This window comes from Pelodiscus sinensis, chromosome 2 (assembly GCF_052426305.1).
Source record: "Pelodiscus sinensis isolate ZL-2025 chromosome 2, ASM5242630v1, whole genome shotgun sequence".
NCBI lineage: Eukaryota > Metazoa > Chordata > Testudines > Trionychidae > Pelodiscus > Pelodiscus sinensis.
In genome coordinates, this window is record NC_143053.1 from 216,242,436 (window position 1) to 216,255,047 (window position 12,612).

Here is a 12,612-nt window from a genome sequence, read left to right on the forward strand (position 1 = left end):
TAAATGACACAGCACATGTGAGGACTTAAAATAAAACAGAATAAAGATTTAATGAGAAATGAGAGTGTGATGGAAATAAGTACTTAAAATACAAAACAAAATTATACACCACCACCCTGGCTCTACACTTATCAGTAGTTTTTGCCCTCCAAAGCACAGTACATTGGCTTCTCAAGAATTAGGATTCATGCATTTCTGTGTGTCAGGAGTTTACAGAGTGCCTTTTCCTACACTCTGTTATATTGAAAACAGATTTATTTCTAGTCACAGAAAGGGTGAACCCTTGCCTCATAGTTTCTTGTCTACCTTTTAAGTGGTTTTGATTGTTTCTCGTTGTCCCTAATGGTATTGACTCTACCACAATAGACTAGGGAGAGCTGATAATTCCTTTGTACTTGAGTGGATCAAGGAGAAACATAGGGACATGATTGTGTTAGCACAGGTGGCTAAAAGTCAGGCAGTGTAAACACTATTTACCATGACTTTTGCTGACACAAATCTCCCACTGGCTGTGTGCTACCAACAAAGTATAACAAATGACAAAGTTGTTGCTCAATCGCCAGTGTAAACTAAACCTAAGTTCTGCTCCACTGGGGGTATGTCTACACGATTCATAATCAATTAGCTGGTTAAATGTTCTGTTTAATCGGTTAACCACATAAATGGTTCTCCAGACATCTGAAGAAGTGGGTTGTGCCCTCAAAAGCTCATGATACCATCTACATCAGGCATGTCCAAAGTCCGGCCCGCGGGCCAAATGCGGCCCGCGGTCGGATTTAATACGGCCCCCCGCTTCTCCCGGCTCCCTGGTGCTTTTTTTAACTGGCGCGCTCAGCGCGCCGCTTCGGGCCGCCGCCGCCGCGGTCCCAAACCCTGCCCCTGCCCTCCGCTTTGGGGCTGAGAGTGCAGGGACAGCCCCGCTTCCTCCCCCTCTCCTGGCTCCCCGGCGCTCCTCTGACTGGCGCCGCTTCCGGCCGTGCCGCCGCCGTCTATGGCGGCCGCTGCGGTCCTAAAGTCCACCATGTAGGGCACGTCCGCAGCCCCGCTCCCCCGCTTGGCTACGGGTTCACCCTGCCCCCGGGCCGCCGTGAGGCCAGCATGCCCTGTGCTCTCCGCCCGCCTCTGACCCTGCAAGCCCTCTACCTTGGGGCTGAGAGTGCAGGGACGGACTCCGCAGCTGCTGAGATCAGGGACTGCCTTTGAACCAGACCTAGCCTATGTACTGCAGTCCAGATCTCAGTTTCACCCTTCACATTAGTGTAGGCAAGTTTTTTTTTCAATTGAGATGAATACATTGTAAAATCTCAGTTAATGTCAGTTGGTCTAAATCAGTTATAAATATATTTGGACACAACATGTATAGTTGGTGTTATGTCGTTTGCCGTTTGCAATAAACTTTGCATAAAATAGTTAATTTGCATTTAATTTTAATGGTTCAAAGAATGTCAGGCAAAATGGTCGGCCCTCACGCATGTTCACTTCATCAAATTTGGCCCTCTTTGAAAAAAGTTTGGACACCCCTGATCTACATGCTTTGTTAGTCTTTAAGGTGCTGTTAGACTATTTGTTGTTGTTTAAGTTTTTTTCATTTACATGGAGGTGGGCATGGTGTGGTAGACCCAGCCCCAACTCCCGCTGCAGGCAAGGGCTGTTCCGGCCAGGCCAAGCCAGTGTCAAGCAGGGGGCTGCACCAGCCCAGCCAGGCTGCCAGTTAAACGTGACTGTTAAGTGTCACCTGGTAAGGGCGATGCTAAGCCATTCACATTCCTTGTAGGGTGGTTAAACACCCATGAATGACAAAAGTTTTGTCAATCAAAATGCAGGTGAACACATACCTCAAATCCTTAGACTATACTTTCAGTATAAATGCATTATTCCTTAAATACATGATTAATACATTAATCTATAAATACATCTCTCAATGATTGAGTCTTGACAAATTATGAGCTTTCTGTAGATACCTTCCGTGTTACTCTTTATGGATAAATATCCTGTAAGATGTGTTTGCTGTAGTGGATTTGTCAGGTCTGAGGAGAGCTGTTTACAAAGAACCTAGGATCCTTTGCCAACAGGTCTCTGTGTTGCACTCACCACCAATCAGGCTTTGTGTGTACTACACAGCTTTTAGTAACACGGCTGTGTTGCTAAGTTGGGCTGTATAATTGCTGTTTGTCTGCACTTCTGCTGACAAAATACTTTCACCCACTAACGCAGGGTTCACATTATTGATAGGAAAGCACTTGTGCAGACAACTAGTCATTTACACTGCCACTTGCTAGTGCAAAATATTTGTCTTTTGCTGGGGCTGGAGCTTTTTTAAATGCCTGTGAAGGACAAAAATGTTGTCATTCAGTTTGGTTAGGCTTATGCTGCAACACATCTCCATTTTCTCTTATTTCAGTACCTGTCATCCCGGCTGTTTCACTTGCAGTACCATTTCTTCAGTACCTATAGAATCTACTCTATCTCCTTATTTCATTAGATGGAAGTAACCAACACTACTGAGTCTCTGAGCCACCATAGAGGAGTATAGAGAGCAAATGATCATCCTTTTCACTTCCTAGCCCTTAGCAAGGGATCTTCCTTTCCCCTTCCTGATTTGGAAGAGGTGGGTGAAAGGAGGAAGCTTTGCAAAATTCCATTTGTCTGACCCAGTGCAAATATAAATTTGGCCTGGACATGTATGACCAGTGTTATCAATTTCGGAAGGATCTAAACTTTTTATTTTTAAAATACATTTTTAAAACTTAATATTATAGCTGCAGGCTGGTATTGAACTGCTGCAGTTCGCAGTTGGGTCTCTGGGGGAATTGTACTTTTGGTAGTAGCACAAGCAGAAGAGCTTATTCTGTACAGTATACAGTAAAACTCTGATGGTCCGGCATCTGATGGTCCGGCACTCCTGATGGTCCGGCACCATCAGGAATCCGGAAGTGCTCCGGGCAGCCGGACCATTGGAGCTGCTCTGCCCCCAACTTTCCCGATTCAGCCGCTGCTAAAACTGACCAGCGGCTGAATCGGGGAAGCTGGGGGCAGAGCAGCTGGAGTGCTGCCAGGTAGGTCCTGTGGCGCTGCCCCTCGGGGCTGCGGGACCAACCGGGCAGCACCCCAGCTGTCCCCGATTCAGCTGCTGTTGAAACTGACCAGCGGTTGACTCCAGGAAGCCCGGGGCAGAGCAGCTCTGCCTCGGGCTTCCTGGAGTCAGCCATGGATCAGTTTCAACAGCGGCTGACTTGTGGACACCTGGGGCAGAGCAGCTGGGTGCTCCTGGGTTGGTCCAGTAGCGCCGAGGAGCGGCGCTGCCGGACCAACCTGACAGCACCCCAGCTGCTGTGCCCCAGGCGTCCCCAAGAGCAGCTGGGGTACTGCCAGGTTGGTCTCGCCGCGCCAAGGCAGAACTCCAGCTGCTCTGCTGTAGGCGTCCCCGATTCAGCCGCTGCTGAAACTGACCAGCAGCGGTTGAATCAGGGACGCCTGGGGCAGAGCCGGACTATCGGAAGGGGGGGGCTGTGAGGGGTCTGGGGCCAGACCCTTCATAGCTCCCCCTTCCGATAGTCCGGCATATTTGATAATCCGGCACCCCTTGGGTCCTAAAGGTGCCGGATTATCAGAAGTTTACTATACATACATATTTATTTAAATGTACTAAATAGTTTGCATCTCACTTTCATTTGAATTTGTGCAACATATTATATTTTAAATTATTATTATACTATATCATTTGTATTTTAAGTATTTTTAAATATATAGCAATATTTCCACTATCAGACCTTTTGTTGGTTTTTAAGTTTATATAAGTGTAGTAATTATGCAATGAAACTAAGCAGTATCAAAAAATTCATGTCTACTAGGAATCTCTTGAGGATTTTTAAAGGGTGGCATTGATTACTGCATTCAGTTTCTTGGTGCTGATGCATAATTATTTGAGTTGTTCAAAATGTGTTTTAATAACATCAAGAATATTTGGCATTTATATTCTAGATATACTTAATTATGCCTGTATGGGGGAGTGTAGAGGACTAAATAACTTCTTTTCTACCCCTCGTATCTATGATTACATAATTTAAATGAAACATTGAAGTTGCAATCTTTGTTGTATTATTTTGAAGGCTGTACTTTTCCAACAAACACAATGCTTATCTGTTTTATTTTGTGTAGGACAACAAAAGCCTTAGTAGGAAAAGGAAGAAAATTGATCGTACTAATGGACCTTTATCATCTGAATCCTTATCAGAATCAGATCCTACAGAGGAGGTTAGTATGAGAATATAACCTAGATTTCAAATTTTTAAAAAGTATATTTGGTAAATTAAATATGCATAAACGACACCAATCTTTTTAATAAGACTCTTGCAATTTGTTAGTTAGAACATTTTCCACTTAATGATTAATTTGAATTATTTTGTTAATATTACAACTGCTTCTGAATACCACAATATTCACTAGCATCCCATTATATGCTTGACATATTGATGGTTTATGGGATTGTCATTTCATTAGTGTGTGAAGAAAGATGGGGTATTTCCATCTCACTTCAACTGTTATTTACCACTGAACACTGATTACATTTACAATGTTTGTTTTTTAAATCAAGAGGTTCTATCTGACTTTAGACCCAGTACTAATATTGAGATCCTTTTCATCAGGGTGGATTCTTTTAAATCAACTACTTGTAGTAACTGATTTTAAATATGATTTATGTCAGCAAGCAGGAAACCTTGATTTTAATAGTTTTCACTATTTTGCTTTTGTACTTCCTATTTTCTTAGTTTTATTTTTGTTACTTGATGACCATTAAAACATGCTGATTTACACCTAATTTAGCCTTTACACTAAGGCTATATCTACATTACGAGTTTTTGCCAGAAGAGGCAATGCCAATGAAGTGCTGATTAGCATACTGTCACACTTTATTTGCATCCTCCGATGCCTTTTGCACAAGAGGTTTTTGCGCAAAAAGGCATCGGAGGAGATTATGCAAATGAAGTGTGACAATATGCTAATCAGCGCTTCATTGGCATATCCTCTTCTGGCAAAAACTCGTAGTGTAGACATAGCCTAAGTGTGGTGCCTCTTAGGATATACTATAGTGATACACATTTATTAAAGCAGTTATGTAGCTTACCTTTCATTTATTGGAATCTTAATTTTTACATTTTTATTATTATTAACAAAAATAGTGAATGAGGCACTTACTAGATAGATGTTGGTTAATATTGATTCTTTTAATCAAAACGTGTTTTGTACTTAAAACTGATGTATTAAACAATGGAAATATCAGTAGTTAGTGATTTGTTTCTGGACAATGTGCCCTTTATTATTGTAGAACTAGTAGATCTCATCCTCTCAATCTTAGCTTTTATTCAGAGCTTGGAAGAGGAGAGCAAGCTTTTTCAACTCCCAGCTGGTTTCTTAACTTTGAATCAACAGTTCTTTGAAATGAAATAAACTGAAAGGACAAAAATATTCTCTTTGCACTTGCAGAAGTGGCTACCACTGTCAAAAGCTGGTTTAGCATTTCAGGAAATTCTAGTTCCAGGTACTTAGTGATTTTCCTCCTGTTCAGTTAGTATGACTGTCTTTCAAACTTCAGCAGAAAGTGTGTACTGCTTAATAATAATATTTTTAATTTAAATAATTTTGATAGGTTATAGTAAGTTTAGTCCAAAATAGGTTGTCATAATTTCAGAAGTAAATTTCAAATTCAGTTTTTCAAAATATAAACCTGTATTTAATTTAAAATTTAAATTTTGATTTTATTTAAATTGTCGGTTTTATCTACCATGTTTTCCATATAGAATGTCAGACTATGCTTGCATCTACATGATAATTCCCTGCAATGCTATATCTTATAAGTAGAGAGACAATTGTTTCCTTGAAAGTACTCAGCACTTTTTATTTCCAACCCCATCAGTTACTGGGTAGAGTGATTTGCAGAAAATAGCACGGTTATGCCAATGTATTTCTTTACATTGTTATAACATTGTATGCTGTACCATTTTTTGCCGTCATGTTTTATAACCAAAGCTAAATCTTTTACTTACAAGGTATGTTTGAAAATATTGTTCTGCCATAAAATCTTATTAATTTTTTTTTAGGTACAAGCGAAAAAGAAAAAAAACAGTGAAGAAAGAGAGAAAGTAACAGCAAGTATCATTCTTATTATTAATTTAGAAAATGTATTAACTACATGAGAAATTAGCATGTACTTCTGTAGTGTTGGACAATACCCTTTACAAAGTTGAACATTTTATGGAAAACTCTACTCTCAAATACCCAATTGTAAATTAAGAATAACTCAATTTATTTCTGGAAGCTCCTTGGCTTTTACCTCAGTGCACCCGAGAACAGAATTTGGTGCTTTATTCAGGGCTATCCCTACTGATACACAAAACACCCCAAATGTCATGATGTCCTATGCAGCCATGTGCTGCATATGGGCTCCAGTGGCCCCAGACCTATCCTTCCCCCTCAACTCTCCTGCAGACCCTGCTCTGCTCACCAGGTGGCAGTGAGCAGCATGAGCGCAGGCTGGAGTTCTCAAAAGGAACACGGGGCAACCTGGCAGCTGGTGAGAAGCGATGGTTTACTCTTCAAAACACCACTTCTCTCTGACTGCCTGCACTATTACCCTCTGCTCCTCCTGAGTCCTTTGCCGCCACCTCCCCCTCCGCCCTTCCATTTCCACCCATACTTCCCACTCTCTCCCTGAGGCTGGAGGTGAGACTCCCTGGCTTGCCTTGCTCATGCTGCCTACTCTCCTGGACCAGACAGATCAGCCACCATTGCAGCAAGTGGTGTCTGGTCTGGGAGAGTTGGCAAATGCTGTGTCCTCAAAGCCTCTGCCCCTGCAGCTCTCCTCCCACAGATTGTCTGCTCCCCTCTCAGCAGGAGGGTTACCAATGCTGGGCTTTCTATTCTGCCTGACTAAAGATAAAAGGGTTGTCCTGTTAGCCTATGTGTTTCTGAATGTAGAGTATTAAATTTAGGTCCTAATCCTGCAGCCTTTCTTTGACTGTATAAGGGTTTTCACAATTGAGCTCTTACATTTTTTCAAATTAAACGAGGCATAAGTTGTGGAAACTGGAGCCTAATACAGCTTATTTTACTTTTTCTGGAATGGGGAAATATAACTAAAATGTGATTACATAGGGCTTCCTATCCAGTTCTTTCACAAATATGCAAAATGTCATTTGCATCTCAAGCCCCCATTTATCTTAATGATTTCTCAAAAATTCATCCAGTGTTTGTGTGACTTAAAAGATTGGGAAGCACAATAGAGACGATGGCTATTCCAGATCTCTTTCCAGATCAAAAAAGAACTAACTTTAAAAATAGTGATAGAAATGTAGCCATGTTAGTCTGGTGTAGCTGAAACAAAAAACAGGACTATGTAGCCTCTAATATCACCTCTAATATCATTAGCTCACAGATATTTACCTCGCCCCCCCCCCCCCCCATCCGCCTTCTGTTCTGAAATTTGATTTGTCCTTTTCATATGTGTTCATTTTTTTAATTGTATCCTTTGGTATATATGGTTGTGACAATTTTCTTCCACTATTTGATCTCAGGAAGTGGGTCGGGCCCACGAAAGCTCATCACCTAATAAACCATCTTGTTAGTCTTTAAAGTGCTACATAGTCCTGTTTTTTGTTTTAACTTTAAAAAATCATTCATAGTATTTTTATTATGTTTTATACGATATAACTATGGTAGTAATCTTATCTGAAATATTTTGGACAAGCACCCTTTCAAAGTTCTTATACCACTTCCTTAACTGACTTTTAATAGATGTGTTTTGGCTTATGAAGTAACTGACATTATTGAACTGTTTTAAAGGATAAAACAAAAAAGAGAAAGAAGCACAAGAAACATGGGAAAAAGAAGAAAAAGAAGACAGCTGGTTCAAGTTCAGATTCAGAATAACACTTAAAAATCAAACCTGTCCCTTCAACAAAAGTGCAATGACTAAAGGAAACTTCAACTGTGAAAATTATCACAAACGTTACCACACTGCATGAGTTTTCCTGTATTTTAGAACTATTACTAGACTTTCAGTAGCCAGCCAGGTGCCACTGTGCTCAAAAAGTCCATTATTGTTGCCTGCTGCTTAATACCCAGGGTACAGTTTTTTAAAAAAATTACAGTAGCCAGTGTTAATTTAAAATCATAAGAGAGGGTGGTCCAGCTAATCTGTTAAATATTAGGGAATAGAATGCAACCCCTTTTAGGTAATAAAAATAGTGTTTTAACAAGTTAATAATATAGCCTAATCTGCAGAAATAAAATAAATTCATCTTGAAGAGGAAAATAATGCAACAAGACTATTGATACTTGGTGACCACTAGTGCTGTTTATGAAATGGAAATAGAATAGTACCAATTTTAAGGGTTACTTTTGTAAAGGTATTTATGAAAATTTTGCCCTTTATTTTCTTTTGGAAGTGTTACCATTTTGGCTAGCTTAATTAGGGCAGTTTTGAGCCTTGCAAACTCTATTTTAACAGTACAACAGCTATATTTCCTACGGAGATCAGAACTGGTATCAGCAGGTTTTTCCTGAATAAACAATTCTGGGCCTCCAGCATGTACTACTTTAAGAGCAGTGACACTTTGCAGCATAACTTGACATCCAAAAATGTAAGACTTTACCTCCATTTCATTGAAATGATGCTGAATACTGTGCTATTAATATGCATTACATCTTTTAAATAATTTTGAGTTTAACTGAACATTTTTGACAAACACTGGTAGCTTTTTTCTTTTGCATTGCCATTGGAATATTTAGAATTATTTTGTATGTTTTGTACCATTTTTAAATAACATAGAGGTATTCAGTTGTAACTAGTGATTTTTTTTATGAATTATGTTCCAGGTGTGGAGTTCCATGTATGCATTTACTTTATTCTTAAAGTTCATTTGCTGTGATAAAATGCACACTTGATGAAAATATTTAGCATGTAAAAAGCAGGGTTTTGATATCTAACAGCTTCATATTGAAGCTGATTTTACTCTAAGCAACTTCAGTGGCAGGCCTGTTATGCAGATGTGTCTTGTTACATAAAACTACTGCCAGAATCTCAGTAAAAGATACTCTTTAAAAAGTTTGTCTTTGTATCTTTGTAATGTTGATGCATATTGACCTATTTTTCTTGCGCCTGCAGCTACTTCAATAACAAAAACAAAAGAAATTTGATAATTTAACAAAACGACCACAAAAATGAAAACTGTCCTTGGACTTCAGCTTTATACAAGTACATACTCTCATCTTCTCTCACTGTCTCAGTTGCTTGGTCTGCTGTTGCCTTTAAGGGATGTCCATGTTATTCTAAAATGTTCTGCTATAGAATCAACCAATAACCCGTGTCTCAATCCCATGAGTGCTAGTTACAAACTATCTTAACTACAATATTGAAGTGCAAAACAGTTTTCTGCTGCTTAAGAATGTTAGCACCTTTCTTAAACAATAATTTGCAAATCATAAACAGGAATTAAGAAGTGTAGTAATATTTTTGCTAGTCTTCAGTCAAATTGACTTCTATTTCAGGCAAGATCTTGGAAACATCCAAATTTTATTTTACAAAACTGACTTATTTACTACTAGATTAAAACTTGTTTAAATGGTTCTTGATGAATCCATCCGTGCTGCAGGTAGGTGAAATTGCTGCGTTTTAAGACCATTGCATTCTCATCATAGTTGTGAATAAATGTAAGACTTCCAGGCAGAATTAAATAATTTAAATCTGGTTTGATGCTTTGAAAAACTAATCTGAAAATTTATCCTATTGCAATTTTAGATTAAAATTTATAATTAACTAAATTATAAATGCTACCACTGGTAGGGAATCTTATTTGAATTTTATAAAACTGCTGTAGGCAAAACACAAAAAATAGAAAATGAAACACAAACACATGAGCAGGTATGTGAGTTTACTCACAAATAGTTCCATTTCTTTCACTGGAACTACCTAGGTGTTAAATTAAGCGTGCACATTAGTAGCAGGACTACTATGGCATATTTATTAAACATTTAGTGGTATGAAATCTTCACCATTTCAAAATCAAATTGCTTCAGTATTAACAATGAAAAAACATTATTTAGACTTTCAATATTTTAAAAGATTATATAGGTTGAACCTTTCTGGTCTAGAAACATCCGTGGTCCAACATAATTTTAGTTGGTCAGATGTCCATTTATAGATGTCCATTTATCCTAGGTGTGGCCAAGTTTACCACTGTCCCATAAACTTGCTAGACAATATTGACCTTCCATGGTTCAGAAGATTCTCTGGTTCAGCACCAGTTAGGTCCCAAGAGTGCCAGACTAGAGAAGGTACTGAACTTTTAGATCAGCTACTTTTTTAAAAAACAGGAGCCTTAAATTATGTTCCTATGGATGGGGTTTTCCAAAAGTGTGTAAGTGACTTAAGAGCACAGTTCACATTGATTGTAAACCCTGATACAAGTATATGGTCTAGTCAAAGCATTGTAGCTTTCTTAACTCATGTACATTCAGTAGACCACAATATGGGTGTTGCCAGCAAATGTAGCCACAGCTACATATAATATACAGGCAGTCCCCGGGTTACGTACAAGATAGGGACTGTAGGTTTGTTCTTAAGTTGAATTTGTATGTAAGTCGGAACTGGCGTCCAGATTCAGCCGCAGCTGAAACTGACCAGCGGCTGACTACAGGAAGCCCAAGGCAGAGTTGCTCTGCCCTGGGCTTCCTGGAATCAGCCGCTGATCAGTTTCAACAGCGGCTGAATTTGGACGCCTGGAACAGAGCATCTGGGGCGCTGTCGGGTAGGTCCCCGCAGCGCTGCAGGGACCAACCCGGCAGCACCCCAGCAGCTCTACCCCAGGCGTCCCCAAGTCAGCTGCTGCTGAAATAGATCAGCGGCTGATTCCAGGAAGCCCGAGGCAGAGCAACTCTGCCTCGGGCTTCCTGTAGTCAGCCACTGGTCAGTTTCAGCAGCGGCTGACTTGGGGACACCTGGGGCAGAGCAGCTGGGGTGCTGCTGGGTTGGTCCAGTAGCATCGAGGAGCAGCGCTGCGGGACCAACCTGGTAGCGCCGCAGCTGCTCTACCCCAGGCGTCGTCGGCGAGAAAAGCCTGGTCTGCTGGGGGGGGGGGAGGCCCACTAGCTGCGCCCCCCCCCAGCAGACCAGGGAGGCGGGACCGCCAAGACGCGCCGCGGTCCCGCCCGCATCCTCCACGGCTTTGCTCCGCGTCCCCCTGGTCTGCTGGGAGGGGCCTCCTCCCAGCAGACCAGGGAGATGGGGAGCAAAGCCTCGGAGGACGCCGGCAGTGGGACAGCTGCGGCGCGTCTGGGCTGTCCCGCTGCCCGCGTCCTCCGTGGCTTTGCTCCGCGTCTCCCTGGTCTGGTGGGGGCCTCTCCCCCCCAGCAGACTAGGGAGACACGGAACAGCTTTTCTTGCTCCAGAGGACGCGGGCGGCAGGACCGCAGCGCATCTGGGCGTCCCGCCACTCGCATCCTCTGGGGCGAGAAAAGACCCGTTTGTAACTGCAGATCCGACATAAGTCGGATCCGCGTAACTCGGGGACTGCCTGTACATATAATATGGATTATATGTATGTGCTTTTGTCTTCCAGTAAGACTGTTTAGGCCCTGGATTACTAGTGTTTTTCTGCACAGCTATTCATTTTGTGTGAAACTTCATATGAAAGTCTTGAAATTTCTAACATTTAGGAAACTAAAGAAAAATGTACAAAACATCCACTTTAGTAGTTTCACATAAGATGGGAAGAAGTACAGAACTAGCAATGTATGCATTTCAAGTGTTTTAATTTTTAAAATTATTTTGTACACCTCTTTTAAAGAGTCAGCTAGTTGAATGTCTTTACAGTATCCCCGAATGGCCACGCCAAAGGTCCTGTATGTAGAATTACTCAAAGGTGCCAAGATAAATATGGCCTGACTTTACAACTGCTGAATAACTGTGTCCATTGCATTGGGAGTTCTGAGTACACAGTACATTCCTTTAGGAAGATAAATTCATACTTAGCTTTTGAACCTATACTTTTGGATGAACCTATGGGTTTGGATGCTTAACTTTGTCAGGAAAAGTATTAATCATTTATGATTCTACACAACTCAAAAGTGTGACCCTGTGTGAATATTTAACACAAGGATATTGTACCGCTTTTTTAAAAAATGTTTGTCATGCAATGTTTGCTGTTGCTCAGAGTGACTAATGGGCAGGTCAAAGGTGACCAAAGGGCACTTAAACCGGACTCACAGCTGAGCCGCTTTAGCGCTGGTCTGGACTGCAGTAGATAATTTCTGAACAATAAGATGAAGAGTGCGAGCCCCACTTCCTGCCTCCTATTCACTGGTCATAAACAAAAGCTGCAGTCAAGCGTAGTTAATGGAGTTGGAGGCACTAACAGGTGCAAGCCTAGAACAAAACTTTTATACTCGTGGTCCCCAACACGGTGCCCGCAGGCGCCATGGCGCCCGCGGGGGCATTTCCATGCGCCCGCGGGGGCATTTCCATGCGCCCGCCAGGTGCTCGGGGCTGGCCTGGCCCCGGGCGCGCCGGCGCTAGGCGGGGGGAGCGCCGGCGCTAGGCGGGGGAAGCGCCGGCCC

The 12,612-nt window shown here is 41.6% G+C and overlaps 1 protein-coding gene across 3 annotated transcripts in view; it reads left to right on the top strand.

The window, feature by feature from the left end:
• Positions 1–9,103, top strand: part of FAM133B (family with sequence similarity 133 member B) — a 33,002-nt gene extending 23,899 nt beyond the window's left edge. The window contains exons 9-11 of one of the 3 annotated variants that reach the window (XM_075922370.2): positions 4,159–4,254; positions 6,099–6,150; positions 7,840–9,103. In XM_075922370.2, coding sequence (XP_075778485.1) covers positions 4,159–4,254; positions 6,099–6,150; positions 7,840–7,844 — 153 coding nt within the window. In that variant the 3' untranslated portion in view covers positions 7,845–9,103. The remainder of the gene's footprint in view (positions 1–4,158; positions 4,255–6,098; positions 6,151–7,839) is intronic. The other 2 variants (XM_075922368.2, XM_075922367.2) reach the window with 2 other exon arrangements.
• The last annotated feature ends 3,509 nt before the right edge of the window (positions 9,104–12,612 follow it).